We start from the raw sequence: 25,687 nt of genomic DNA on the forward strand, positions 1-25,687 counted from the left end.
AGAATCATCTTCTAATCTCAAAAGAAGTGTAGGATATTAAGGGGTAGTAACTTTTTGGCCAGAGAAAAATAACTATTTTATTTCTCACTGTGATTAAAAAGCAACAGAAACGTTTCTTAAAATTACATAAATGTCTCTGTAAACTGGAAGATAACTTATGTTTTTGTGCCTCTTTTAGTTTTATGTTTAATAGAAGATTTCTTGAATTCCTGAAATTTCCCCTATAAAAATTTTCCCCATAAAAATATTTTAATATTTCTGTTTGCTTTGGTCAGTTAACTCCTGTTTTGTATAATAAACCTACATTTTTGCATTAATAAATGAGAGTGTGATATAATTTTATGTGCCCATTGAAAGGTTCTGTTATGCCACTCTGTTGTTTCATTTTTGCAAATCTCTTTCTTATAATACCTTTATGAAACCACTCTAGACAAGTCTAAATTTCTTGCAAAAGCATTGCTATAGCCCTAGCTTTATGCCATTTATTTAATCAGTGTTTTACATCTTCCCAAGTGAATCATTGTTTATAAGTAATCTCAGGTACAGTGTCTTCTAGATTTCTGAGACTGCCAGACTAGTTTTGAACATGCCCTTTTTTCTTCTTTTTTTAATCCTCACTCGAGGATATTTTTTCCATTGATTTCTAAAGAGAGTGGAAGGGAGGGAGAGAAAGGTTGTGGGGAAAGAGAGAGAGAGAGAGAGAAACATCCATGTGAGACAGATACATCGATTGTTTGCCTCCCACATGCACCCCTACCAAGATGGGGGAACTTTTAACTGAAGTATGTACCCTTGACGGGGAATCCAACCCGCGACAACTTCACTCTGCAGGCTGATGCACTAACCATTGAGCACCAGCCAGGGCTTGAGCATGTCTTTTATGTTAAGTATGAATTCCTTTACATTATCTTTTATTTCAGAGAGCATATCTCTGAGATGATTGGTTTGAAATGCGTTTTGTAAACTGTCAAATGCTGTTTAGAGTTACTACATAACAATTATGGCTACGACTGGCTTTACCCCTTTTTCTTTTATTTGCAGATTTTATAACTATATGACTAAAAAGCAGAGAGAGAGTGAGCGCGCGCGCGCAAGCGCGTGCGCGCAGGGACACTAATATATCCAATGAACAATGGCTTCTGCTCCTCCCTGCCCCAGCTATCATTTAAGAAGTTTTCTAAACAGCTTTAGGTTGTTTACCTTTATGTCCTAATTCAAGCACTGTGTGTATCATCATTATACTCTTGTTGGTCTGTTTCCTCCCATAGCATGTCTGGATGTTTTATATTTCTCAGGAACAAAGCTACAGTATCACATAATTAGTAGCTAATTGCGTTTTTAAAAAATATATTTTTCTTGATTTCAGAGAGGAAGGGAGAGGGAGAGATAGAAACATCAATGATGAGAGAGAATCATGTATCACCTGCTTTCTGTATGCCCCCTACTGGGGATTGAGCCTGCAAACTGGGTATGTGCCCTGACTGGGAATCAAAACTGTGACCTCCTGGTTCATAGGTCAGTGTGCAACCACTGAGCCACATTGGCTGGGCAGTAACTAATTGCTTTTATTTATTTTTTTATCCTCACCAAGGATATGTTTTTATTGATTTGAGCAGGAAGGAGGAAGAAAGAGAGAGAAAGAGAAATAAACAAACATCAATGTGAGAGAAATATTGATTGGTTGCCTCCCGTACATGCACTAATCGGGGATTCAACCCTCAACCTAGGTATGTGCCCTGACTGGGAATTGAACCTGTAACCTTTTGGTGTATGGAAAGAATGCTCCAACCTACTAAACCACTTGGCCAGAGTAGTAAAGACAATAGTGGGATGAGTTCCCACTGACAGTTCTAAATAATGTATTGGTTTCCAGTGTTGGTTTTCAAAATCCCATTTTCAAGTTTTAGTTTCACACACAATTTGTGGGGAGAGATTAGCAAAGAGCTTATATGCATATATGCATAACCCCTGGATACAGACAATAGTGTGGTGAAGGTAGGGTGGTGCGGGTGGGGAAGGGATGGGGTAGATGGAGTTATGGGGATAAAAAGGGGACATCTGTAATACTTTCAACAATAAACAGTTTAAAAAAAAAAAGGAACTTAAAGTAAACCACCAGTGCTAGTTCCTCAAACTGCAGAGTACATTAGAATCTACTGGAGGACTTGTTGAACCACAGATTGCTAAGTCTCATCTTCAGTTTTTGATTAGTTGCATCTGGGGTGGATGGAGCCCAAGATTTGCTTTTCTCACAAGTTTCCTGGTGATGCTGCTGCTGCTGCTGCACTAATATAAAGACACCTGAGGCGTGAGGATACTTTTTCCATTGATTTTTTTTAGAGAGATTGGAAGGGAAAGGGGAGAAGGGGGGGAGAGAGAGAGAAGCATAGACGTGACAGAGACACACCTATCAGTTGCTTGCTGGGAGTGGGGATCAGACCTACAACCCAGGTATGTGCTCTTGACCAGAATCAAACCTCTGGTGCTCAGGCTGATGCTCTAACATGTTTCTATACCGGCCAGGGCAAGACATGTTTCTTAGATTACAACAAATTATTATGGGAAATCTATCAAGTTAAATAACAAAGTCTGTTTTTTATTCTTTTACTTGAGAGCTAGTTTGAATCTTTTTTGAACTTTTTATTTTATTATAATAATGTAAATCATTGTATAAAATATATAATAATGTAAATCATTGTATAAAATATATAAAAGCTTCATGGAAGAAATAGCATTTGACCTAAGATCATAAGGCATAGTTATAACTTGGGTATGCATGTCTTGGGGGAATTGGAGAGAGGCAGGAGTTCTAGGTGGAAGGAAGGAAAATAATCATGGGGTTGGAGAAGAACACAGTGTGTTTTATTGGAAATCTTCAGTGTTTGACTGAAAGTAGACTAATTGAAAGTTGGGCACTAGCCAGTTTGGCTCAGTGGATACTTGGCCTGCGGACCAAAGGGTCCTGGATTCAATTCCAGTCAAGGGCATGTACCTCGGTTGCAGGCTCATCCTGGCCCAAACCCTGGTCGGGGCACATGCAGGAGGCTACCAATTGATGTGTTTCTCTCACATTGATGTTTCTCTCTGTCTTTCCCTCTCTCTTCCACTCTAAAAATTCAGTGGAAAAATATCCTCTGGTGAGGATTAAAAAGAAAGAAAGAAAGTTGGAGCCCTAGGTGGAGTGGCTCAGTTGGTTGGAGGTCTCAGGTTTTGTTCCCCATCAGGGCACATACCTAGGTTAGAGGATTGGTCCTCATTCCCAGTTGGGGTGTGTGTTTCTCCTTCTCTTTCTGTTTTTCTTCCTTCCTTCCTCCCTCTCTCTCTAAAAAAATCAGTGAGACTTAGATAATGAGTGTCAAGAGGCACAGGGGAGAAGAAAAATTAAATTGCCTGGGGGGATAGCAATGTCATTCACAGAGTCAATATTTCCTGCATTTAGTTTGATAATTCAGATGGGGACATGACAAAGATTAGAGATTTCTGATTTGGGAATCATTTTAGAGATAATCTTTGAAATCATGGAATTTGAGACTATAGATGAAAATCTGAAGAGAAGGAAAAGGAAGACAAGAATAGTACCTGCCCTAACTGGTTTGGCTCAGTGGATAGAGCATCAGCCTGCAGACTGAAGGGTCCCAGGTTCGATTCTGGTCAATGGCATGTAACTTGGTTGTGGGCACATCTCCAGTAGAGGGTGTGCAGGAGGCAGCTGATTGATGTTTCTCTCTCATCGATGTTTCTGGCTCTCTATCCCTTTCCCTTCCTCTCTGTAAAAAATCAATAAAATCTATTAAAAAAAATAAAGAATAGTACCTTAGGGACCAATATTTAGTGAATGGGAGGAAAAGGACAAAATGAAGGAGTGGTTAGAGGTGGGAGCATAATATTAGAAAAGCATTGTCACAGAAGTTGAAAAAAATGTTTTTAAGAGATGGGTTATTTTACACTCGTCAAATACTGCATAAGAGAGTGAGGTGTTAGACTAATTAATTCAGGGAAAATTGGACGTGTGAAAAAGAAAAATCAGGTTAGAGCTTCAGCTTATCCCAAGATCAGAGTAGATTGATTCCAGGTTGATTTTAAAATTGATTTTTAAAAAATGAAACTATAAAACCTCCAGGGGAAAATATGACTGGTTAACTTACTTTTTAATATATTTAATTACATAGAAATATAAAACTTTCATATTTTAAAAAATAAAGAATTAAAAGCAAATGACGTATTTAACCAATATGAAAGATAAAAACTTAATATCCTCAGATTATTATAAGAAGCTTTTCCAAATAATAAGGAAAACTATTCTCATGCAATAGAAAAATGTACAAAAGACATATATAGTTATGGAAGAAGAAACGCAAATGGTCTGTAAGTGAAATTTTGTTGAACATTAATATTTTTTAAAAAACATGTTTTTATTGATTTTAGAGAGAGGGGGAGGGAGAGAGAGAAACATTAATATGAGAGAGAAACTTTGATCAGTTGCCTCCAGCACACACCCTGACTGTGGATTGAACCTCAACCTGGGCATGTACCCTTACCAGGAATCAAACCTGAGCCACACCAGCCAGGGTGAACATTAACATTTTTATTTACCAAATTGACAGTGATTTAAAAATATTTAAAAACTTTATGGTGAACTGAGCATTTTCTTATCTAGCCAATGGGAAAAGAAATAAAGTATTACCTTTAAAAATACGTATTTTTAATTTAACTATCAGTATTTCAGTTTTGAATATATTTGCATACATTGATCCAGCTATTCTATTCCGGCAGTCTATCTGATGGAAATAAAAATTGCCCCAAAAATCCCCTAAAGAGCCCTAGCTGGTTTGGCTCAGTGATAAAGCTTCGGCCTGCAAACTGGAGGGTCCCAGGTTCAATTCCAGTCAAGCGCACATGCCCGGGTAGTGGGCTCGATCCCCAGTAGGGGGCGTGCAGGAGGCAGCTGATAAATAAATCTTATCATTGATGTTTCTATTTCTCTCTCCCTTCCTCTCTGAAATCAATAAAAATATATATTTTAAAAAAACTAGAGAAAATAAAATTATTATATTACATCCATATGATTGAGTATACTGCAGTCATTAGAAATGTTTTTTAATCATTTGGAGAAAATACCTCGTATATAATGAGTAACAAAAGGAAGACAAGAACTCATCTAGGATATGAAGCATTGTATTATCACATACATTGCTGAATCACAGTCATAGCCAATGAGAAAGTACTGATAAGATATATTCCCATATCTTAATGGTAATAATCTCCAGAATGTAGGATTGGAGGTAATTTCTATTTTATAATTAGAAATTACTTTTCACTTTGAAAACCTTTTAAAAATTAAAATGCACTAAATAAATACTTAGAAATTATAATGAAGGAAAGGAGAATGGGAGAACAATTTGAGGAGCAGTTAGGATTGAAGAAGTGTTTTAAGTTGCAGGGTTTAGTTGCATTTGTGAACTTAGAGGAAAAGTGAAGAAGAAGGAAGATGATGAAAGATACAAGAAAGGCGTTAAATGCTGATAGAAAGTCCTAGAAGATATAGGCTGAAATCAAGCACACACAGACACAGTAGCCATGAAAAAGTGAAGAGAGATTCCCCCAATCCCAAGATGGGAAACAAACATGAAGATGATTAGAGAAATTTCAAGGTAAAGAAGAAAGTTGAAGTATATCAGATAATCATTTTAGTGAAGAGGCCTAGTCAGGGTCATTTACAGATTGGGATTAGGTATTTGGGGAGATTGAAAAGGTTTTCAGTGGGCACTTGGAATGTGGCTAGGAGTAGATTAGAGGTGTAGAAAGTGATTGATTTTCAAACAGTAAAGATAGGCCAATTGAAGTATTTGAATAATGTGAATTGTAGCCCATATTGCCTCAGTCTCTGAAATGATCAAACTTTAGGAAACTGAAGTCTACCAGAATAAAAATATACAGACTGAAAAGCACAATTTCAATTTTTAAAAATCTTTTGCCTGGGTCTGTATAATTGTACAGGACTTTAAAAAGCTCTTTGTTCTACTGAACTGCTATTATTTTATTACTGGTAATTTTAACACCAGTATACCACTCCTTGTGTTTTGAACCTGTGGTGTAAGTTGTCATAGTCATCTGTCATTTTTAATTCTTTAGCTCCCTGGAGACTTGAGCTGTGATTTCATCTTTTTTTTCCTTTTTGATGAGAGAGACAGAGAAAACGCTTGTATGTGCCCTTGATAGGGGATCAAACCTGCAACCTTGGTGTGTTGGGATGATGTTCTAACCAACTGAGCTACCCAGGCAGGACTGGTTTATACTAACGGAAAAAAACCAAAAACTTTTAATCCGGTGAATCATTGGAAATGCATACCTGAAGACTTTTCCTTACTAGGCCCAGTGGAAAATTTATTAGGAGCTTTTGTAGAACAGCCTACCCCTTTAATTTGGTATTTTTACCTAGTTTTTTTACTAAAATACACCTGATTTATCAACTGGAACATTCTTGTCCTCAGAGAGCAATAGTGGAAAAAGTAAATGAAGGATTAATTGTAATGAAAAGATTGCTTGGGGGAGGGGGAAGTATTGAACAAGAATGAAAGAATTAAAGGTACCAGGGAAAATAGCCTATGATGGAGATGATGGAATGTGAAAATAGAGGGGGTAAAGTTCATCATGAGACTGAATAAAAGATAGAGTAGGAGACAGGTAGAAGGTTGTAGATAGAGGGATTTCAGAGTTTAAGATCTACAAAGAGGAGCAATTTTAAGAATTAAAGAAATTTAAGGAGTCATACTACATAGATTGTCAGATGATTATGTTGAGAAAATGAGGTCAAGGTATTAGAAGGGTGGGCCCTGGCTGGGTAGTTCAGTTGGTAAAATCGTTGTCCCAATACTCTAAGGTTGTGGTTTTGATCCCTGGTCAGGGCACATATAATAATCAACCAATGAATGCGTAAATAAATGGAAGAACAAATCAATGTTTCTCTGTTTCTTTCTTTCTAAGATCAATAATAATAATAATAAAAAGATATTAGAAGGGTGAACAGCATGAATGTTAAAAATCTCCACGATTTTAGTTCTCAAAAACAGAACATAGCACTAAGTGAAGTAAGTCAGTCAGAGAAAGACAAGTATCACATCATCTTCCTCATACGTGGAATCTAATTAACAAAATAAACTGATGAACAGAGTGGATCCAGAGACATGGAAGCATGGAATAGAGTGCGGAATCTTGGAGGGAGAGCCTGGGTTGGTAGGTGGGAGGTAATCAACCAAAGACCTTGTATGCATATATGCATAACCCATGGATGCAGACGGTGGGGTGGTGAGTGCCTGGGGCGGAAGGCGGGGGGTGGGAGTGGGCTGGAGGGGGTTGATGGGGAAACAAGAGGGACATATGTAATACTTTCAAAAATAAAGACTTAAAAATAAATAACCCCCCAAAAAACACATAGCATTTTTAGAATTTCGTTTCAGCTGCCCCTTTGTTTGTCATAGCAGATTTACCTCATGCCCTGAATGCTTTTTCTTCCTCACGTATTCTTAATACTTGACTAGCACTGTATGTGCAATTTATTATGAATTTTGTAGTTGAGAAAGTTTTTAGGAATCATTTACTCCAGGTAATGACTTTTGAGGTGCTGAGAGATTCACTTTCCTTTGGTCACATAACTAGTCAATAGAGTCAGTTAAAAACCTCAATTTCCCTTATCAAATATTAATTGAGCATAATGGCTTGGGTTGATTTCTGGGTTCTCTGTTCTGTTCCATTGATCTATATTCCTGTTCTTGTGCCAGTACCAGGCTGTTTTGATTATAGTGGCTTTGTCATATAACTTGATATCTGGTATTATGATCCCTCCAGTTTTGTTCTTCTTTGTCAAGATTGCTGCTGCTATTTGGGATCTTTTTTGTTCCATATAAATTTTTGGAGAGTTTGTTCTAGATATATGAAATATTCCATTGTATTTTAATAGGGATTGCATTGAATCTATAGATTGCTTTTGGTAGTATGGACATTTTAATGATGTTAATTCCACCAATCCATGAACACAGTATATTGTTCCACTTATTTATGTCTTTTTTTTTCAGCGTTCTGTAGTTTGGTTAAGTTTATTTCTAAGTATCTTAATTTTTTTGTAGCAATGGTAAATGGGATTATTTTTTTAATTTCCTCTTTTGGAGAGTTCATTATCTCTTAACCTTTGAGACAGCATGGAAGGACCTGAAGAATATTATGCTAAGTGAAATAAGCCAGTCAGAGAAAGACAAATATCTCTTGATCTCACTTACTATGTGGAATCTAATGACAAAATAGATCCAGAGACATGGAAGCATGCAACAGACTGAGACTTCTCAGAGGGAAGGGATCATCCAAAGAACTTATATGCATATATGCATAACCCATGGACACAGGCAATAGTGGGGTGAAGGCCTGGGGAGGGGATGGGAGTTGGGGATAAAGGGGGGACATCTGTAATACTTTCAACAATAAAGATAAGTTTAAAAATAAAACTTCAATTTCCCACTTTTGGTTTATTCTACTAGTTGTCTATCTTTAAAAAAAGCATCAAGAATCTTTCTTTAAAATAGTAAATTCTTAAAATAGTATGAAGAGGTAATACTTAGAGTCTCAAAGTGGTCTAGACTCAAAATGGGTTTGGAACCTCATCAGCTAGGGGCAGGGGAGCAGTGTCAAAACTGACTCTTCCTGCATTTACTTTATATTCTGGGGTGTCTTGGCCTTCCTGCAGGCAGTTAACACTAACCAGGTGCTGATTGCCAGTTACTAAGTTATTGCCTTTATTCAAAATAAGCATTTGAGGAACCCCCAAAGCATTGCTTGTCATACTCTACTGTTTACACATATCATCTGGAGATCTTGTTAAATTGTTAGTTCAGATATAATAGGTCAAGAGTGGAGTCCAAAATTGTGCATTTCTAACAGGCTGATATGTATTGTCCTTGGCTTCTGGTTCAAAGACCATACTTTAAGAAGAAAGGCCCTAAAGTGCTTTTGGGAACATAGTTTGAAATAATTTAATACATGGTGCTGCCTCTCTAGTTTGGTTTCTTAAATCTATTAGCTTTTATTTTGTTTTTGATTATGGTCCAGGATTATGGATTAATACTATGTAGTGGATTGCTGCTTATAGCTGAGACATCTGCAAACTGGCTAACTCATGTTTTGCTTTCTAATCCATAACTACATTCCACGTGTGAAAAGGAATCGCCTATAGTTAGCTGACAGTAGTAGTTAAGTTCAAAATGACATTTCCTGTTAGTGTCCTCTCCCCTCTTTCTTGCCCTCCAATTTATGTCATTGCTTTGAAAAAATGATAGCTCCTTTAAAAAAGGTATTTGGACTCCTCCCCTATTAATCATTAACTTTGAACATTTTGTTTACCATTTGCTGGAATGGGAGGAGAGCATGCCCTGGGAAGTAAGTATAGTTCTTTCTCCTACCATGGAATACTCAGCCCTGCCCCAAACTTGCCCTAAACCTAAAGGCTAGTGGAAATTAAGGAAATTATGAAGTTATCTGTGCTTCTGATAAAATAGTGCCCTTCTTAAAGCATTTGGGATTTTGAAAATTTGACTCTGTTTCTGCTTACATCGGACCTCAGCAGACTTATTTGAAATCTGCACTAGTGTACCTAATAATGTTGAATGGTCCCAAGTATTTCTGTGCCCTGGCTCCTCATTCTATTTCTGAATGGGCTCTCAGGGTTATATGTAAGACCCTACCCAAAGGCTGTTTATGTATTTGATAAAGCTAGCCAGAAGTTAGAAAGCTTTTCACAAACTTGTAAAACTCTTAAGTTTGCTAGTTTTTGCTAAATTAAAAGAGCGTTTTCCCCCCTTCCCTTTCCTTTACCTGCTTCTTACCCAGAGTGAACACAAATGGATCAGACGACCCTGAGGATGCAGGGTCTGGTGAAAATAGTAAGGTCAATGGGAATAATTCTCCATCACTCTCAAATGGCGGTGTTAAGCCTTCTAGACCTCCAAGACCTTCACGACCACCTCCACCTACCCCACGTAGACCAGGTGTGTATTCCAGCCATATACTAGGGATGTAGCTCTTATACTGTGATTGTAAGTAATGTTCTGGTTGGGAATTGATCCTCAGGTAAGTGTAAAGAGGCCCTGGTAGACTGGTTTTCTAGCTGTAATTTTATATTAAAGATTTTGGCCAAGAATGATCTTTCTATAAGTAACTAAGACTTGCCTTTTCCCTAACTTTTTCCTCCAGGGGTGAAGTTAATGAGGCATGAGCTCTATTCAGAATAAAAATCACATGTACATTATATAAAGTACTAGAAGCCTGATGCACAAAATTCGTGCAAAAGTAGGCCTTCCTTCCCCCGGCTGCCGCACCGGCTTCCCTCTGGCACCCGGGACCCGGGCTTCCCTCGAAGCCTCAGCTTTGTCTGGAAGGTCATCTGGTCTAATTAGCATATTACCTTTTATTATTATACATAAGCAGTACAGATAAGATTGCATCTTTCTGTCAGGGTTTGTATCTGTGTGGACATTAGTATGCCATAGAATCAAAGATCTGGTTGCTTATTCTCATTATATCCTTTAGAAAGACAATTAGTAAATGGCAAGTAATGCTAAATGATATTCAGATTTTAAAGCAAAAATTATACAATAAATGAACATACTTCATGTAATAAAAGTGTAAACATCTACAGGTAGAATATCCATTTTATTCCTGACCAGCCAGAACAAATCTTTAATCTTTTATTATTTCTCTGCTAGTATGTGGACAGGGAATGTAAAATAATTAAACCAAATATTATTAGAAAAATAAACTGATTGTCCACAAATTATTTCATTAAGTGGCTTTGTGTTTAATTATACATCTTCCCCCTTTTTCTGTAGATAATGTTGTTAACAATATATTCCCAGCCTCTAAGATCATATACTACTTTGTCATAATATTGGTAACTTCCTTCAGGAATTGTTTTGTCAATAAGTATTTCCTAAAGATGTAATATGTACTTAACAACTATTTATAAGAATAGTATTGTTTATTAGTCAGGTCTTCCATTATAATTAATATCAAAAATTGACCTCTAATCTGCAAGGTGTCATAAGAAAGACAATTTTAAGGATCTGGAAGATTGTTAGATGAACTTAATAATACCATGCAATACCAACACTTACCTATTCTAAGAGTTTTTACTTTCTGTGCAATCAGGAAATCAGGATCTGTGCTTCATAATTAAAATAGGACATGGGGTAGACAGCCTAAAAAATGTAAACAAGCCTATTTAGTGGGACCATTGGCTTTTTCCCATTATTTAATTTACTTTAGTAATCGTTTCCTACATATTTATATATTAAATTTTATATTCTTCATCTACCTCTTCATTTTTTAAAGTTAAAAATTTATCCTGATTTCTGAAAATAGAAGATTATTTTCCTGTTTTTTCCAAATCTTTTATAGCTTCTGTTAATGGTTCGCCTTCTGCCACTTCTGAAAGTGATGGCTCCAGTACAGGCTCTCTGCCTCCAACAAATACAAATTCAAATACGTCTGAGGGAGCAACATCTGGATTAATAATTCCTCTTACTATATCTGGAGGCTCGGGCCCTAGGCCATTAAATCCTGTACCCCAAGCTCCACTACCACCTGGGTGAGTAACTGTTTTTGGTTAATATTTATTTTCTTTTGGCATCTATATATACTTATTAATAAAGAAAATAATACTGTTCTTTAAAATACTGTCTTAAAACAATTGTAATTGTTTTTGGTGGGAATCTAGAATCAAAATGAACCAAAATATAGCTCACCATATTTGAAATTTCTACCCTCATTTCCAGGGCAAAGTGGAAGAATTTTTTTTTAAAATTATTACTATTATTATTTTATTTTTATTTTTTCTGAAAGACTGAACCATAGAAAGTTAACCAAGGCCAAGTAGTAATATAGTCACCTAATTCAGATTGCTTTTTTTTTAAGGGAAAAAAGAATCACTTTTGCCCTAACCGGTTTGGCTCAGTGGATAGAGCGTCGGCTGCAGGACTGAAAGAGTCCCAGGTTCGATTCCGGTCAAGGGCATGTACCTTGGTTGCAGGCACATCCCCAGTGAGAGGTGTGCAGGAGGCAGCTGATCGATGTTTCTCTCTCATTGATGTTTCTAACTTTCTATCCCTCTCCCTTCCTCTCTGTAAAAAAAATCAATAAAATATATTTAAAAAAAAAAAAGAATCACTTTTTAAAATAAAATAGGAAACTGAGAAAATTAGTACTCATAATCCTATTTTAATCACTAAATAATACTCTAATAGATTTCACACACACACAACACACACACACACACGGCATTTAAATTAACCCAGAGCTCAGAATGCTAATCAAAATTAATTGTTTAATATATATATATATTTTAATATATTTTTGTTAATTCAGAGAGGAAGGAAGAGAAGGAGAGAGAAATAGAAACATCAATGAGGAGAGAGAATCATTGATTGGCTGCCTCCTGCATGCCCCTGACTGGGGATTGAGCCCGCAATTGGGCATGTGCCCTTGACCAGAATCGACCCTGGGACCCTTTAGTCCGCAGGTCGATGCTCTATCCACTGAGCCAAGCCGGCTAGGGCTGGTTAATATATTAATAAGCTCTCATGTTGAGAATTTTAATTGGTAAATAGATTATATATTACTAGAGGCCCGGTGCACATATTTGTGTACGGGTGGGGTCCCTCTGCCTGGCTGGCAATCGGGACTGATCAGGCCAGTTGGCAGGGAGGAGGGACCATAGGAGGTTGGCCGGCTGTGGGAGGTTGGCTTTGGGAGCGCACTGACCACCAGGGGCAGCTCCTGCATTGAGCGTCTGCCTCCTGGTGGTCAGTGCACATCACAGCGACTGGTCGTTCAGTCGACTGGTCTTAATGGTCGCTTAGGCTTTTATATATATATAGATTTGTGTGGGTAGTTAGACCATTTTCCTTTTTGGAAAGCCTCCATGGGAAGCCAAACTAGAAAGTTGTTTGTGCAAGGGATTACCAAAGAGAAACTGAGTGCTCTTAGAAGTTATTGGTACTTCTAAGCTATGATGGTTTAGTCTTCTTTACTTTGGAGGTAAACCTTACCAAGGAGACTAGAATACTCAGAATGAGTTTGTCCACTGCAGAGATATATCTGACATATCTGATAAATTCTTACTCTTTGATTTCAGTGTTTCTAGAACCCAAATAATTCTTTGTCTTTCAGTTAGTAGTTCTTTAGTTTTTCTTTAGATTTCGTTGTTTTAATTATAGCTTTCTTTTCCACTTAAGTCCTGCATATACCTTGACCAGATTGAGACAGACTATTTCCTGAGTCTGTTTCAAGCCTCTTTAGAAATAAAAGGCTTCTCCTAGAGCAGATACTTGATACTTCTGCAGAGGAGATCTCATCCACTATGTGTCACTCTCAGTATAACATTTCTTGATTCTGTTCCTAAATTCTTTTTATATCTTCTTGATATACTGACATGCTTATTTGCCTCAGTTCTATAATATTCTATATATATAAAAGCCTAAGCAACTGTTCGGCCGTCTGACCAGTAGCTATGATACGGACTGACCACAAGGAAGCAAATGCTCAACGCAGGAGCTGCCAAGCTGCAGTGACTTGGCAGCTGCGGTTCTCAGGTAATGCACCCAGAACCAGAGAGGAGGGAGCCTGATTCCGGGGCGTGTCACCCGAGAACCACCCTCTCGCAATCTGGGACCCCTAGGGGATGTTGGAGAGCCAGTTTGGCCCGATCCCCGAAGGCCAGGCCGAGGGACACCCCCCCCCCCACCCAGTTGCACAAATCCGTGCACCGAGCCTCTCGTGGTCATATAAGACAAAAAGGCAAAGACAGGATTAAAGATAAGTACCATACCCAGACTTTTTAATTTTGTGTTTAAGTTGGGAGCAGAGAGTGGACCAGCACGGGCGAGTTTACTATGTAGATCATATTGAAAAAAGAACAACGTGGGATAGACCAGAACCTCTACCTCCTGGGTAAGTATCTGAATTAATGAAGAGAAAAAGTGTGTATTCAGAACTATAGATTATGTCTGTAACAAAACCTTCACTATATTCTTACTTTTCAGCTCTTCCTGTCTTTAACCACTTTGTTTTGTGGTGGATGTAAACTAGAAAGAAGAGAGTCAGATACTTGATGGAGCATAATGAATGATCATAATTTTCACTCAGTTTTGATCTAAAGATTCTATAAGTCTTACTACTTCCAAGTTTTTCTTTCTGAACTTTAACTGCCTCAAACCACCGGATTTTAGGATTAGTTTCTTTAAGACTAATTATTTAAATGAATAAGAATTATAATCCCTATCATATAAATGAGGATAAAATCCCTATTATATATATATAAAAAACTTTATTTTTAAACCTCACTTAGGATATGTTTATTGATTTGAGAGAGAGAGAGAGAGAGAGAGATTGGTTGCCTCTAGTACTTTCCCGGACTAGGGATTGAACCCGCAACCTAGGTATGTGCCCCATTGGGAATTGAACCCAAAACCTTTGGGTATATGGCATTTTGTTCAGCCATCTGAGCCACCTGGCCAGGGCTAACAAGTATTTTAATACAGCCCAGCCGGCATAGGTCAGTGTTTGAGCATCGACCTCTGAACCAGGAGGTCACGGTCCAATTCCAGGTCAGGACACATGTCCAGGTTGCGGGCTCAATCCCCAGTAGGGGGCATGCAGGAGGCAGCTGATCAGTGATTCTCATCATTGATGTTTCTCTCTCTCTCTCTCTCCCTTCCTCTCTGAAATCAATAAAAATATTTTTTTAAAAGAATATTTTAATGCAGGATATTGAGCATTTACATTATATAATTGGAAGAAATATATTTTTATTCAAGGTTAGTCATAGCAAACATGGGGAAATATTTAATCTTGCTAGTAATAGTCTTAAATACACACCTAAAAGGTACTGTTTTACTTGTTAAATCATTAGGTAATATTTATTGTGAAATTGTGGAGGATCTTTACCTTATAACATTGCTGGGGGTAGTATAAATTAGTTACAGTTCTAACAGGAAGTATATATAGCCATATTAATGCACATACTCTTAGTAAGTCCCTGAGGAAATTTATCCTAAAGAAAAAATACAAAGGAAGGAAAAAAAACTTTTTGATATATTAAAGGTATTTATTATTTTACTATTTATGATATCAGAAAATTGGGAAGAAGCCTTAACAATCAATCAGTTAGAAATCTCAAAGTTATTATATCAATTTACTTAATATTATGTTCTCATTTGAAATGATAAATTAGATAATTGTATTCTTGTGGAAAAGTGCTTTTTGATATCTGTGAAAATATATATATATATATTATGTCCCTATTAAGTTTGCAACAATGACAAGAACATTGGAAAGAAAATGAAAACTTTTTCTCAATGACTATTTGAGACTTACTAAATAGACATTGTGTTTAAGTTCATTAATAGACCATTTCAGAATACATAAAATAAAAGGCTTCAGGTAAATCACAAGTAGTTTCTTAAGGTAAAATGTTACTAAACATGCACCAGGGCCAAGATGAAGTCCTGTTTAATTCTTATCTGTTTCACAAGTATTTGTTGATTTAGGTTGTTTTTTGTTCTGATTTAGCTGGGAACGCAGGGTTGACAACATGGGACGTATTTATTATGTTGACCATTTCACAAGAACAACAACGTGGCAGAGGCCAACATTGGAATCCGTCCGGAACTATGAACAGTGGCAGCTCCAGCGTAGTCAGCTTCAAGGAGCAATGCAGCAGTTTAATCAGAGATTCATTTATGGGGTGAGCAACCTGTTGCATTATAAACTTAATAAGAATATTTGGTTTTTAACCTTTTCCTGAATAGGAAATGTAAAGCACTAATTAGAAGGAAGTTGTAAGTAAGTTGGCAACCTAGTTGTTGCTGTTGATATTATTTTGAGACCTTATCTCAACCATTCTGTGTATCTGATTTGTTCTTTCCTATTTGAAATTTCCTGAAGTTCAACCTCCTTTATTTTGTTAATGTCAAAAAAAAAAAAGATGTTAGGACAACTTAAAAGCCATGGACAAAAGAATAGTAAAAATAAACCAAAACAATTTGAAAATAATTAAAACAGTTCTAAATTTAGTACTACCTAACTTAGCAGAACATTTGAAGGCTTGAATCTAAGAACACCTGACTCTTGAGTGGTTGTACAAAACTAATGATAGAATTTAATCACTTTGCAATGTATAAAGGTAAAGTATACCTGATAAATTATTTGATGTTTTGGGAAGCTACAGAAATTTGCTTTTTTATTGGATTGTGTTAAATAATATTATTCTGCCTTCAAAACCAAATTATCTTTGGTATAAAAAATTTCCTTTTTGGTCCTATACGGTTTGGCTCGGTTGATAAAGTGTCGGCCTGCAGACTGAAGGGTCCTGGGTTCGATACTGGTCAAGGGCACATGCCCGGGTTGCAGGCTCGAATCCCCATCTTATGGGTGGAAAAACTGAAGCAGAGAGAAGTTAAGTAATTGGCTTTGTCACACAGTTATAAGTGTCAGAATCAGGGCTGACCATAAAATGTGCAAGTCATAGTTCATGCATGTCATCACTGCATCATCCTATTTATTCAGTGTTAGAGTAGCCTTGCCAGGTTTTAATTTTTAAATCTGAGACTGTTCCCAATGTATACGGTAGGGTCCCTAGGCCTGGCTGGCGATCAGGGCTGATCTGTGGGGTGACCAGTGGGTGGGGGGGCGATCGGAGGACCCCCGGCTGGCACCTGCCTTGGCTGGCAGCCTGGCGCCACCTGTTCACCAGCTCCGCCCCCTGCCACTGCTGCCCATCGCCTCCCTCTGCAGGGCGATTGGCAGGCGGGGTGATCGGGGGTGCCCCCGCTGGCAGCCACCTTGGCTTGCGGCCTGGCGCTGCCCACTGGTTGGCCCTGCCCCCCAATCGCCACCACCAGTTGCCTCCCTCTTGGTGGGCAGTGCACATCATAGTGGCCAGTCATTCCGCTGTTTGGTCGACTTGCATATTAGGGTGTTACTATATAGGATTACTTTTTTTACACAATTATTTTTCCTGCCAACTTCTGTAGATAGCTATCACTATCAATTTTTATCTCTTGTCTACCTTACCCTTTTTTTTTTCTATGTTGTTTTACATTTTCTTTTCTTTCTAAATTATAATCAGCTTTGGTACACCTGGACAAATTTCTTCTAGGTTTTAATGACTAGCTTTTCTGCCTTCTAAAAAGCTAGTTTCCACATGGGTGTCCAGTGGATAGAGCATGGATTTTGGAGTCAGACACATCTGGGTTCAAATCTTGGTTCCACACTTTCTCTATATGATTTTGAGTAAGTTAACTAACCTTATCAAGCATCATCTGTATCCTATATAATAAAAGACAAAAAGGGTAATTAACCGTATCTATGCTACACTTCCCATTGGCTAATTAGCAAGATATGCAAATTAACTGCCAACAAAGATGGCAGCCAGCAGCCACGCAGCTGAAGCGAGCAGGAGGCTTGCTTGCTCCAGTGATGGAGGAAGCCAAGGTTCCCTGCCTGCCGCGGCCTGGCTCTGAGCTCTGAAAGCAACAGCTCCAAAAGCAACAAAGTTTCAATTATAGAAGCTAAACAAACCCCAGATACCTGCTTTCAGCCAGCTGCGGCCTCAGAGCTGGGAGCGCCAGTGATGGCAACAAAGTTTCAATTATAGAAGGTAAATAAATCCCAGAATAAAAAAAAAAAAGAAAAAAAGGAGAGGCTGGGAGCTTCAGTTGCTGGCCGGCCTAAAAACAGCCCTTAACCCCTCACCCAGACTGGCCAGGCACCCCAGTGGGGATCCCCACCCTGAAAGGGGTGTGACCAGCTGCAAACAGCCATCAGCCCCTCACCCAGGCTGGCCAGGCACCCCAGTGGGGACCCCCACCCTGATCCGGGACACCCTTCAGGGCAAACCAGCGGGTCCCCACCCGTGCACCAGGCTTCTATCCTATATAGTAAAAAGGTAATATGCAAACTGACCCTAACAGCAGAAAGACTGGGAATGACTGGTCACTATGACACACACTGACCACCAGTGGGCAGACGCTCAATGCAGGAGCTGCCCTCTGGTGGTCAGTGCGCTCCCACATGGGGGAGCTCTGCTCAGCCACAAGCCAGGCTGATGGCTGCCAGTACAGTGGTGGTGGTGGGAGCCTCTCCTGCCTCCTCAGCAGCGCTAAGGATGTCCGACTGCAGCTTAGGTCTGCTCCCCGCTGGTAAGTGGACATCCCCCGAGGGCTGCCAGGCTGCCAGAGGGATGTCTGATTGCCAGCTTAGGCCCAATCCCCCGGGTAGCAGGCCTAAGCGAGCAGGTGGTCATCCCCCGAGGGGTCCCAGACTGTGAGAGGGCACAGGCTGGTCTGAGGGCCCCCCACCCAGTGCACAAATTTTTGTGCACCTGGCCTCTAGTATAAATATAAAAGGCTAATATGCTAAGTGTCTGACCAGCAGGGGACAGACGCTCAACGCAGGAGCTGCCATGATATCCACAAAGGAAATTTGGCTTCCCCCAAGTGGGACACAGGCCCTGCCACCACCCTGGAGCGACAGCCCACCAAATCATTAACAACGCTGCCAAGACCCCATGACACAAAATGCAGCCCACAGCCCAGCCTGGAAACGGTTGCTGTGGGTGCCGGGTAATGACATCACATAGCAACGCCTGGCTTCCTCTCCCTAGCGACAACTAGCTTCCTTGGAGTTTCTTCAGCCCAGGAACACAACTTGCTTTATAGCTAGGTGGAAACATTTTACACTTTAACCAAATGTCTGTGAAGTGTTTTCCCATGCCTCATCTCATTTGATCCTCACAGAAGTCCTGGAGTAGGTAGATAGGAGACTCGGTAGAATCCTATTTTCTTTTTATTAGCCGGAAAACAGAGATTTAGAAAGCTTAGAAACTTGACCCGACTAAAAAGAAGTAAGAAATGGTAGACCTTAAAAATGACTTCAGGTTTTCTCACTGTGCAGAATATGGTCAAATACTGCTGCAGTTAAATATTTTACCCTTTGTTCTCCCTGCGTAATCTACAATAATAATCTGCTTCATGTTGATATTTACTGCTGTGTTGCTGACAATTAACTGAAAGAGAAGTTGAGGTGCTTCACTGGGCTGGAAAATGTTTAGCTACATCAGAAAGCAGGTCTAACTAAACAAGTTTATTCTATATATATAAAAGTCTAAGTTGACTTGTGCATGCACAATACATATAAAGCTCTCGCTGGCGCCAAACGCATGCGTGTGTTTTGATCTGTCATTGTCGATCGTGAATTTGGTTGACACTTCTATTATAGAGAAAGGGCAAATAGCGATATAAAAATATTTCTTCTAATTAATTTCCTTTCAATGTGTGCGAATCCATGCACCGGGCCATTAGTTACTTTATAACATACCTATAATTACTTCAGGGGGTTTTCTTGAGGATTCTGTAAAATAAGTTTTCTTGTTTTGGGCACATACTATATGCTTACAAGTATTAGTTTTCATGTTTTCTTTCCCTCATATTCACAATTGTAAATGTACCTTCTGTCTCACTTTTACAGTGCATAATCTTTTTAAACATTCTATTAAAGGCAAATGAGCAAATTTCTGGAGCACCTACAGTATATGGTTTCATTTTAAACCTGACCAATTTGATTCTCAAAGTCTTTGGAACTTTGCTTCAATTGTAGCTTTTACTCAATATCCATGATTTTTTTTGTTTGTTTTTCTTTTCTCCTATTCAAAATAATTTGACTAATTTTCTGAAATTCTTACTTTTTGCTCTTGCTATAGAATGTCTTGTCATAGAATGGTTTTAAATCATAAAGAACTTATTTTAGTTTTCCTTAACTTAGCCAGGGACATGAACTGAATTGAATGAATTTAACATTCCTTTTTTTTTTCAGTACCTTTAAAATTGATTTTATAGAGAGAGATAGGGGTGGGGAAGAGAGTAAGATAGAAACATTGATGAGAGAGAAACATAGATAGGCTGCTTCTTGGATGCCCCCTACTGAGGATCAAGCCTACAACCCGGGCATGTGCCTTGACTGGGAATGGAACTGGTGACCTTTCGGCACATGGGATGACACTCAACCGAGCCACACCGGCCAGGGTGAATTGAATATTCTTAATACCAACTACATAAAAAGTTATGGGGTCATGGGGTGTTGCTGAGAAAGTCTAGTTATTGGGCATATGAATTTGCCTTTGTCTGACCCTGGTTACAGGGCAGTAGACACATATATGAGCATTTTTAACCTCAGAATGTATATGTTGATGATGTAACACTGTGATAGCTCCTGGCCCATGGCTTCACAGCTTATCTGTCCAGGGAGAGTCAGAGGGATAGGGTTGGGTATTAGAAAATAATCAAAACAGTTTTTCATATGCCAAACTTTTCAGACATGTTCTATAATCAGGGTTCAGTTCTTTTATAGTGTTTCTTCCTGGCCTCCCTACTCTTACTCCTTTTTATTATTGCATCTAGCAAGAAGAGCAAGACCAGTTCTTTTTTTTTTTTTTTTTTAATTTTTTCCCCCCAGTCCCCTCAAGACCAGTTCTTGACAGGTCTATCTTCCAAGAGCTGTTATATCGGAAACGGGTATCTCTCTTACAAGCTTTAAAACTTTAAATCGGTTAACTCAGTTTCTGCAATAAGTCAGTGACATGGGAAAAAACAATTGGGGGAACCTACTGTAGATTGAGACAAAGAATCAACCAAATGTAATGTGATGACTTTGCATCTGATTTGAACAAATAAGCAATCCTGCATTTGATGAAGGATTGAGTACTAGGTGATACAATTAACATTGATTTTGCTGAGTGTGGTAAAGGTATTGTGGTTATGTAAGAATATGTTTACACATTTTATTTTATTTTTTTAATACATTTTTTTATTTCAGAGAGGAAGGGAGAGAGAGAGAGATAGAAACATCAATGATGAGAGAGAATCATTGATTGGCTGCCTCCTGCATAGCCCCTACTAGGGATCAAGGCAGCAACCCTTGACCGGATTCGAAACCAGGACCCTTCAGTCCGCAAGCTGACATTCTATCTGCTGAGCTAAACCAGCTAGGACTGTTTACACATTTTAGAAAGGCATACTAAAATACAGTACATGGGTGAAATGATGACAGATTACGTCTTTTTTTTTTTTTCTTTTAACCCGAGGATATTTTTCCATTGATTTTTAGAAAGATTGGAGGAGAGAGGGAAAGACAGAGAGAAATATAGATGTGGGAGAAACACATTGATTGGTTGCCTCTTGCAGGAACCCTGACCAGGGCCTGGGCCAGGGAGGAGTCTACAACCCAAGGTATGTGCCCTTGACCGGAATCAAACCCGGGACCCTTCGGTCTGTAGGCCAACACTATACCCATTGAGCCAAACCTGTTAGGGCTGATTAAGTCTTGTATGTAGTTCTAGGCTTGTTAACTCCTTTCAACTGGAATTCTTTCCTTTTAGTCATTTGACCACCTATTCTTGCTCCACTGATTCTCTTCCCACAGTTCTTTGTATATACTATGTTCTGTATGTGATCCTTTCTTTTTGAGTTAGAAATACAAGATTTTTTGATGAAAGAGAATCATTGGTTGTCTGCCTCCTGCATGCCCTCTACTGGGGATTGAGCCTGCACCCCAGGCATGTGCCATGACCGCAGATTGAACCGTGACCTCCTGGTTTATGGGTCAATGCTCAACCACACCAACTGGGCTCGACTAGTAATTTTAAACAACATGTACTAGTTGCTTCTTGCTTTCTTATCAAGTCTGATAATCTCTGCTTTTTTAATTGGAAAGTTTATTTCATCAACATTTACTATAAATTTCTATGTATTTGTGTTGAATCTGTCATCTTGGTATTTGGCTTTTATTTGCCACTTGTATTTATCCTTTCCTGACTGATTGAATCAAGTATTTTGTATCATTTAATTTTATCTCCTCTAATGACTTTATCTTTATGGCTCTTGACATTTTAGTTATGTTTCTTTGTGGTTTTTGTTGTTGTCATTTTGGTGGTTGATTTAGTGATTACAATATGCACTTTAATTTGACACAGTATATATTAAAAATATGCAACTTTATAGAGAAAAAAAATACGAGATTTTTTTCATTTCTCTGTTGACTCAGTACTGTTATTTATAAATGATTTTGGGGGGTTATACACAAGTACGGCAAAAATTGGTTTACAGTTAATACAATAATTAATAAATAATAATACAAGAATAAACTGTTGCTTACTCACAAGTATTTTTTTAACTTACTGATTTGTAGCTAAGAAGGAAAAAGTGGTCATGGGGGGGAGAGAATGAGGATTATGCAGTTGTAATATTTGATTTTCAAATAATTTGAAACATTAAATATTGTTTGCACGAATTTTTTTTTTCTCCACCAAAGTGTATTGGCATTTATCCATGATCATGTGACACTTCTCTAAGATGTGAACTCTGTTAGAGTGTGTTATGTTGCACAAGGCCAGGAAAAGCATATCAGAACTTACAAGGTTGCTCTCAAGTTGTCCAAGTCCAATATTTCACCCTTTTTGTTGTTCTCTTTAGAATCAAGATTTGTTTGCAACAACACAAAATAAAGAATTTGATCCTCTTGGTCCCCTGCCACCTGGATGGGGTAAGTTACATACATTTTTTGTTGAATTTAGTCTTTTTAAAACTCAGATATTTGTGGATGATATCTTGCTCTTGCTTGAATTAATATCTGAGAATATTTTGGGGTGTGTTGGTTTAATTTAGAGTGCCAAGTAGGCATTAAATTTCTCCAAAATTCTAAGTTGACCTTTTATTATAGTAAACTTTTATTGGAATTTAGAATTATTTTATTCCTTTAAAGTTAAAAATATTTTGCTCAGCTATAAAAATAAATGGATTATTACATATAGCAATCTGATGGACCTCAAGGGCATAATGCTTAGTGAAAAGTCAATCTCAAAAGATTATGTACTGTATGGTTCAATTTACATAACACTCTCAAAATGCCGTAACTTTAGAGATGCAAAACACATTAATAGGTACCAGAAGAAAGATCCAAAGATAACTGTACAAATACAGGAGGTAACTTAAGTGGTTCTTATGTAGTGGTGGAAGAGTTCTTTTTGTTTGTTTGCTTTTTAATATATTTTTATTGATTTCAGAGAGATAAAGGGAGAGAGAGATAGAAATACCAATGATGAGAGAAGAGAATCATCAAATGGCTGCCTCCTACACAGCCCCTACTGGGGATCAAGCTTGCAACCCAGGCTTGTGCCCTGACTGGGAATTGAATCATGACCTTTTGGCTCATATGTTACCAGTCAACCATTGAGACACACCTGCTGGGCATAGAGTTGTGTATTTTGACCATGGTGGTGATTACACAAATCTGTACATGGGATAAAAGTAAATAAAACTATACATTCACATAAATGAATTCAACTTTAAAAATTGATGAAAATTAAATAAAATCTGTAGTTAATAGTAATTTACCATTGTCAGTGTCTTGATTTTGATATTGTACTATGCTATGTAATAAAAGCCTAATATGATAAGTGTCCGGTCGTCCATTCAACCAATCAAAGCGTAATATGCTAATGCTGCTCAATCGCTCACTATGATGTGCACTGATCACCATGGGGCAGATGCTCTGACCAGTAGGTTAGCTTGCTGCTGGGGTCTGGCCGATTGGGACTGAGCCAGAGGGGCTGGACATGCCCTGGAGCCCTCCCGCGGTCCCTCCCCGGCTGGCCAACCACCAGCGTCCCTCCCCGGCCCCGATTGTGCACCAGTGGGGTCCCTCGGCCTGGCCTGTGCCCAGCTAGTAATCCGGGACCCCTTAGGCCCGGCAGTGGTTCTCAACCTTCCTAATGCTGTGACCCTTTAATACAGTTCCTCATGTTGTGGTGACCCCCAACCATAAAATTATTTTCATTGCTACTTCATAACTGTAATTTTGCTACTGGTATGAATCGTAATGTAAATATCTGATATGCAGGATGTATTTTCAGGGGTCATGACCCATAGGTTGAGAACCACTGCCTTAGAGAATGTTGGAGAGCTAGTTTTGGCCTGATCCCACAGGCCAGGCCGAGAGGGCCCCACTGGTGCATGAATTGATGCACCGGGCCTCTAGTAGCTATATAAGGTGTCACCATTGGGAGAAACTGGTTGAAGGTTTATGAGATTCTTTGAATGACTTTTTTAAAAAAAATATATTTTATTGATTTTTTACAGAGAGGAAGAGAGAGGGATAGAGAGTTAGAAACATCGATCAGCTGCCTCCTGCACACCCCCTACTGGGGATGTGCCTGCAACCAAGGTACATGTCCTTGACCGGTATCGAACCTGGGACCTTTCAGTCCGCAGGCCAACACTCTATCCACTGAGCCAAACCGGTTACAGCTCTTTGAATGACTTTTGCCACATCTTGTGAATAATATTTCAAAAGAAAAAACCTAAAAAATAATATTTTTATCACATGGATGCCTCCAAGACAGTTCAGAGTGTGGTTGAGTTGATGTTACCTGTAAAAACAGTGGAAGGGGCACATGTAAGGATGGTGACTTTGTGTTGTATACCATCGAGCACATCACATGAGCATGCTCTGTTACTGAGTACATTTGGTACTTCATTATTAAAACTTTGTTAATACACCACATTCTGTTTTATAGTGTTATATGTCATAACACTGTAGCAATTTTCCAGAAGGTATTATATGGCGGTGTAGAAACAATTTTTCACAGAAGCCAAAGAGGATATAGAAAGTGGAAAACAGCAAAGAAAAGCTTGTTATGGAAACAGAGCTGTAGATATTTCAGAATATTTTGGTAACTTCAGAAAGTGATATTTCTAGATAGTCTTATTGGGAAGCATTGGTCCCTAACATAGATTGCTTTAGCATTACATTACCGAGGGATGGAGGAAAAAAATTCATGTGTCAATAAAAATGATACTAGCTGTATAATATAAGCCTGCCTTTGAGAAAACCCATTGCTCTTAAGCAGTTATTTATCCTTAATGCTCCTGAGAATCAAAAAATATAATTGTTCATACTTATAACTGTATTGTTACCAGCTTGAAATAAAATCTGAACATGTGAAAATTGTAAGTTTCTGTCTTCACCAAAGCCGGGTAGTTACTGTTAAGGAGTCTTTTGGCTCTGTTGGAGCCTCGGTGTATGGACACTGTATGGTTGATATGAAGGTACTTTAGAAGAGGGGATGTTGCCCTTATCAGGCATATTGAATAAGATCTGTCAGATTGCATTCCCAGATGGATGGATTGTGTATGAATTAAAGAAACGCTTTATTTCTTGAGTTTGTCTATGTTGTGTTGCAAAGGAGAAATTGAAGCACTGAAAGGATATATGTATTTATCCTTTTAATTTTATTACAGAAAAACCATGATCCAATGGCTTTTGTCAGAAACACCATTTTACTCCTCCAGAGCAGCTGCAAGAAAAATTGCTGCTTCTTCATAGCAGCATGAATTACAGTCATTGTTGCCTTTATTCAAAAAGCTTTTCCTGCAGCTGGTCTTGCCTTATGTATTTATCATAATCCTCATCATCAGAATCTTTCTTATTTTTACTTTAGCCATCATCTCCCTAAAATACTTCCTCTAAACACCCAGTCCCAGCTTATCCAGGTTATAAGAATGTTACCTTGTTTGTTTTACATACATTCTGCTTA

At 38.4% G+C, this 25,687-nt stretch overlaps 1 protein-coding gene across 7 annotated transcripts in view; it reads left to right on the forward strand.

Annotated features, from left to right (window-relative positions):
* ITCH (itchy E3 ubiquitin protein ligase) overlaps positions 1–25,687 on the forward strand; it is a 118,133-nt gene that overhangs the window by 55,822 nt on the left and 36,624 nt on the right. For 6 of the 7 annotated variants that reach the window (XM_006089423.2, XM_006089425.2, XM_006089424.2 and 3 more), the window contains 5 exons: positions 9,874–10,031; positions 11,440–11,629; positions 13,894–13,989; positions 15,610–15,784; positions 22,566–22,635. In XM_006089423.2, the coding sequence (XP_006089485.1) occupies positions 9,874–10,031; positions 11,440–11,629; positions 13,894–13,989; positions 15,610–15,784; positions 22,566–22,635 (689 nt within the window). Of the gene's footprint in view, positions 1–9,873; positions 10,032–11,439; positions 11,630–13,893; positions 13,990–15,609; positions 15,785–20,075; positions 20,121–22,565; positions 22,636–25,687 lie in introns of those variants that run through there. The other variant, XM_023754396.1, reaches the window with a different exon arrangement.

This window comes from Myotis lucifugus, unplaced genomic scaffold (genome assembly GCF_000147115.1).
Source record: "Myotis lucifugus unplaced genomic scaffold, Myoluc2.0 scaffold_60, whole genome shotgun sequence".
NCBI classification, from domain to species: Eukaryota; Metazoa; Chordata; class Mammalia; order Chiroptera; family Vespertilionidae; genus Myotis; species Myotis lucifugus.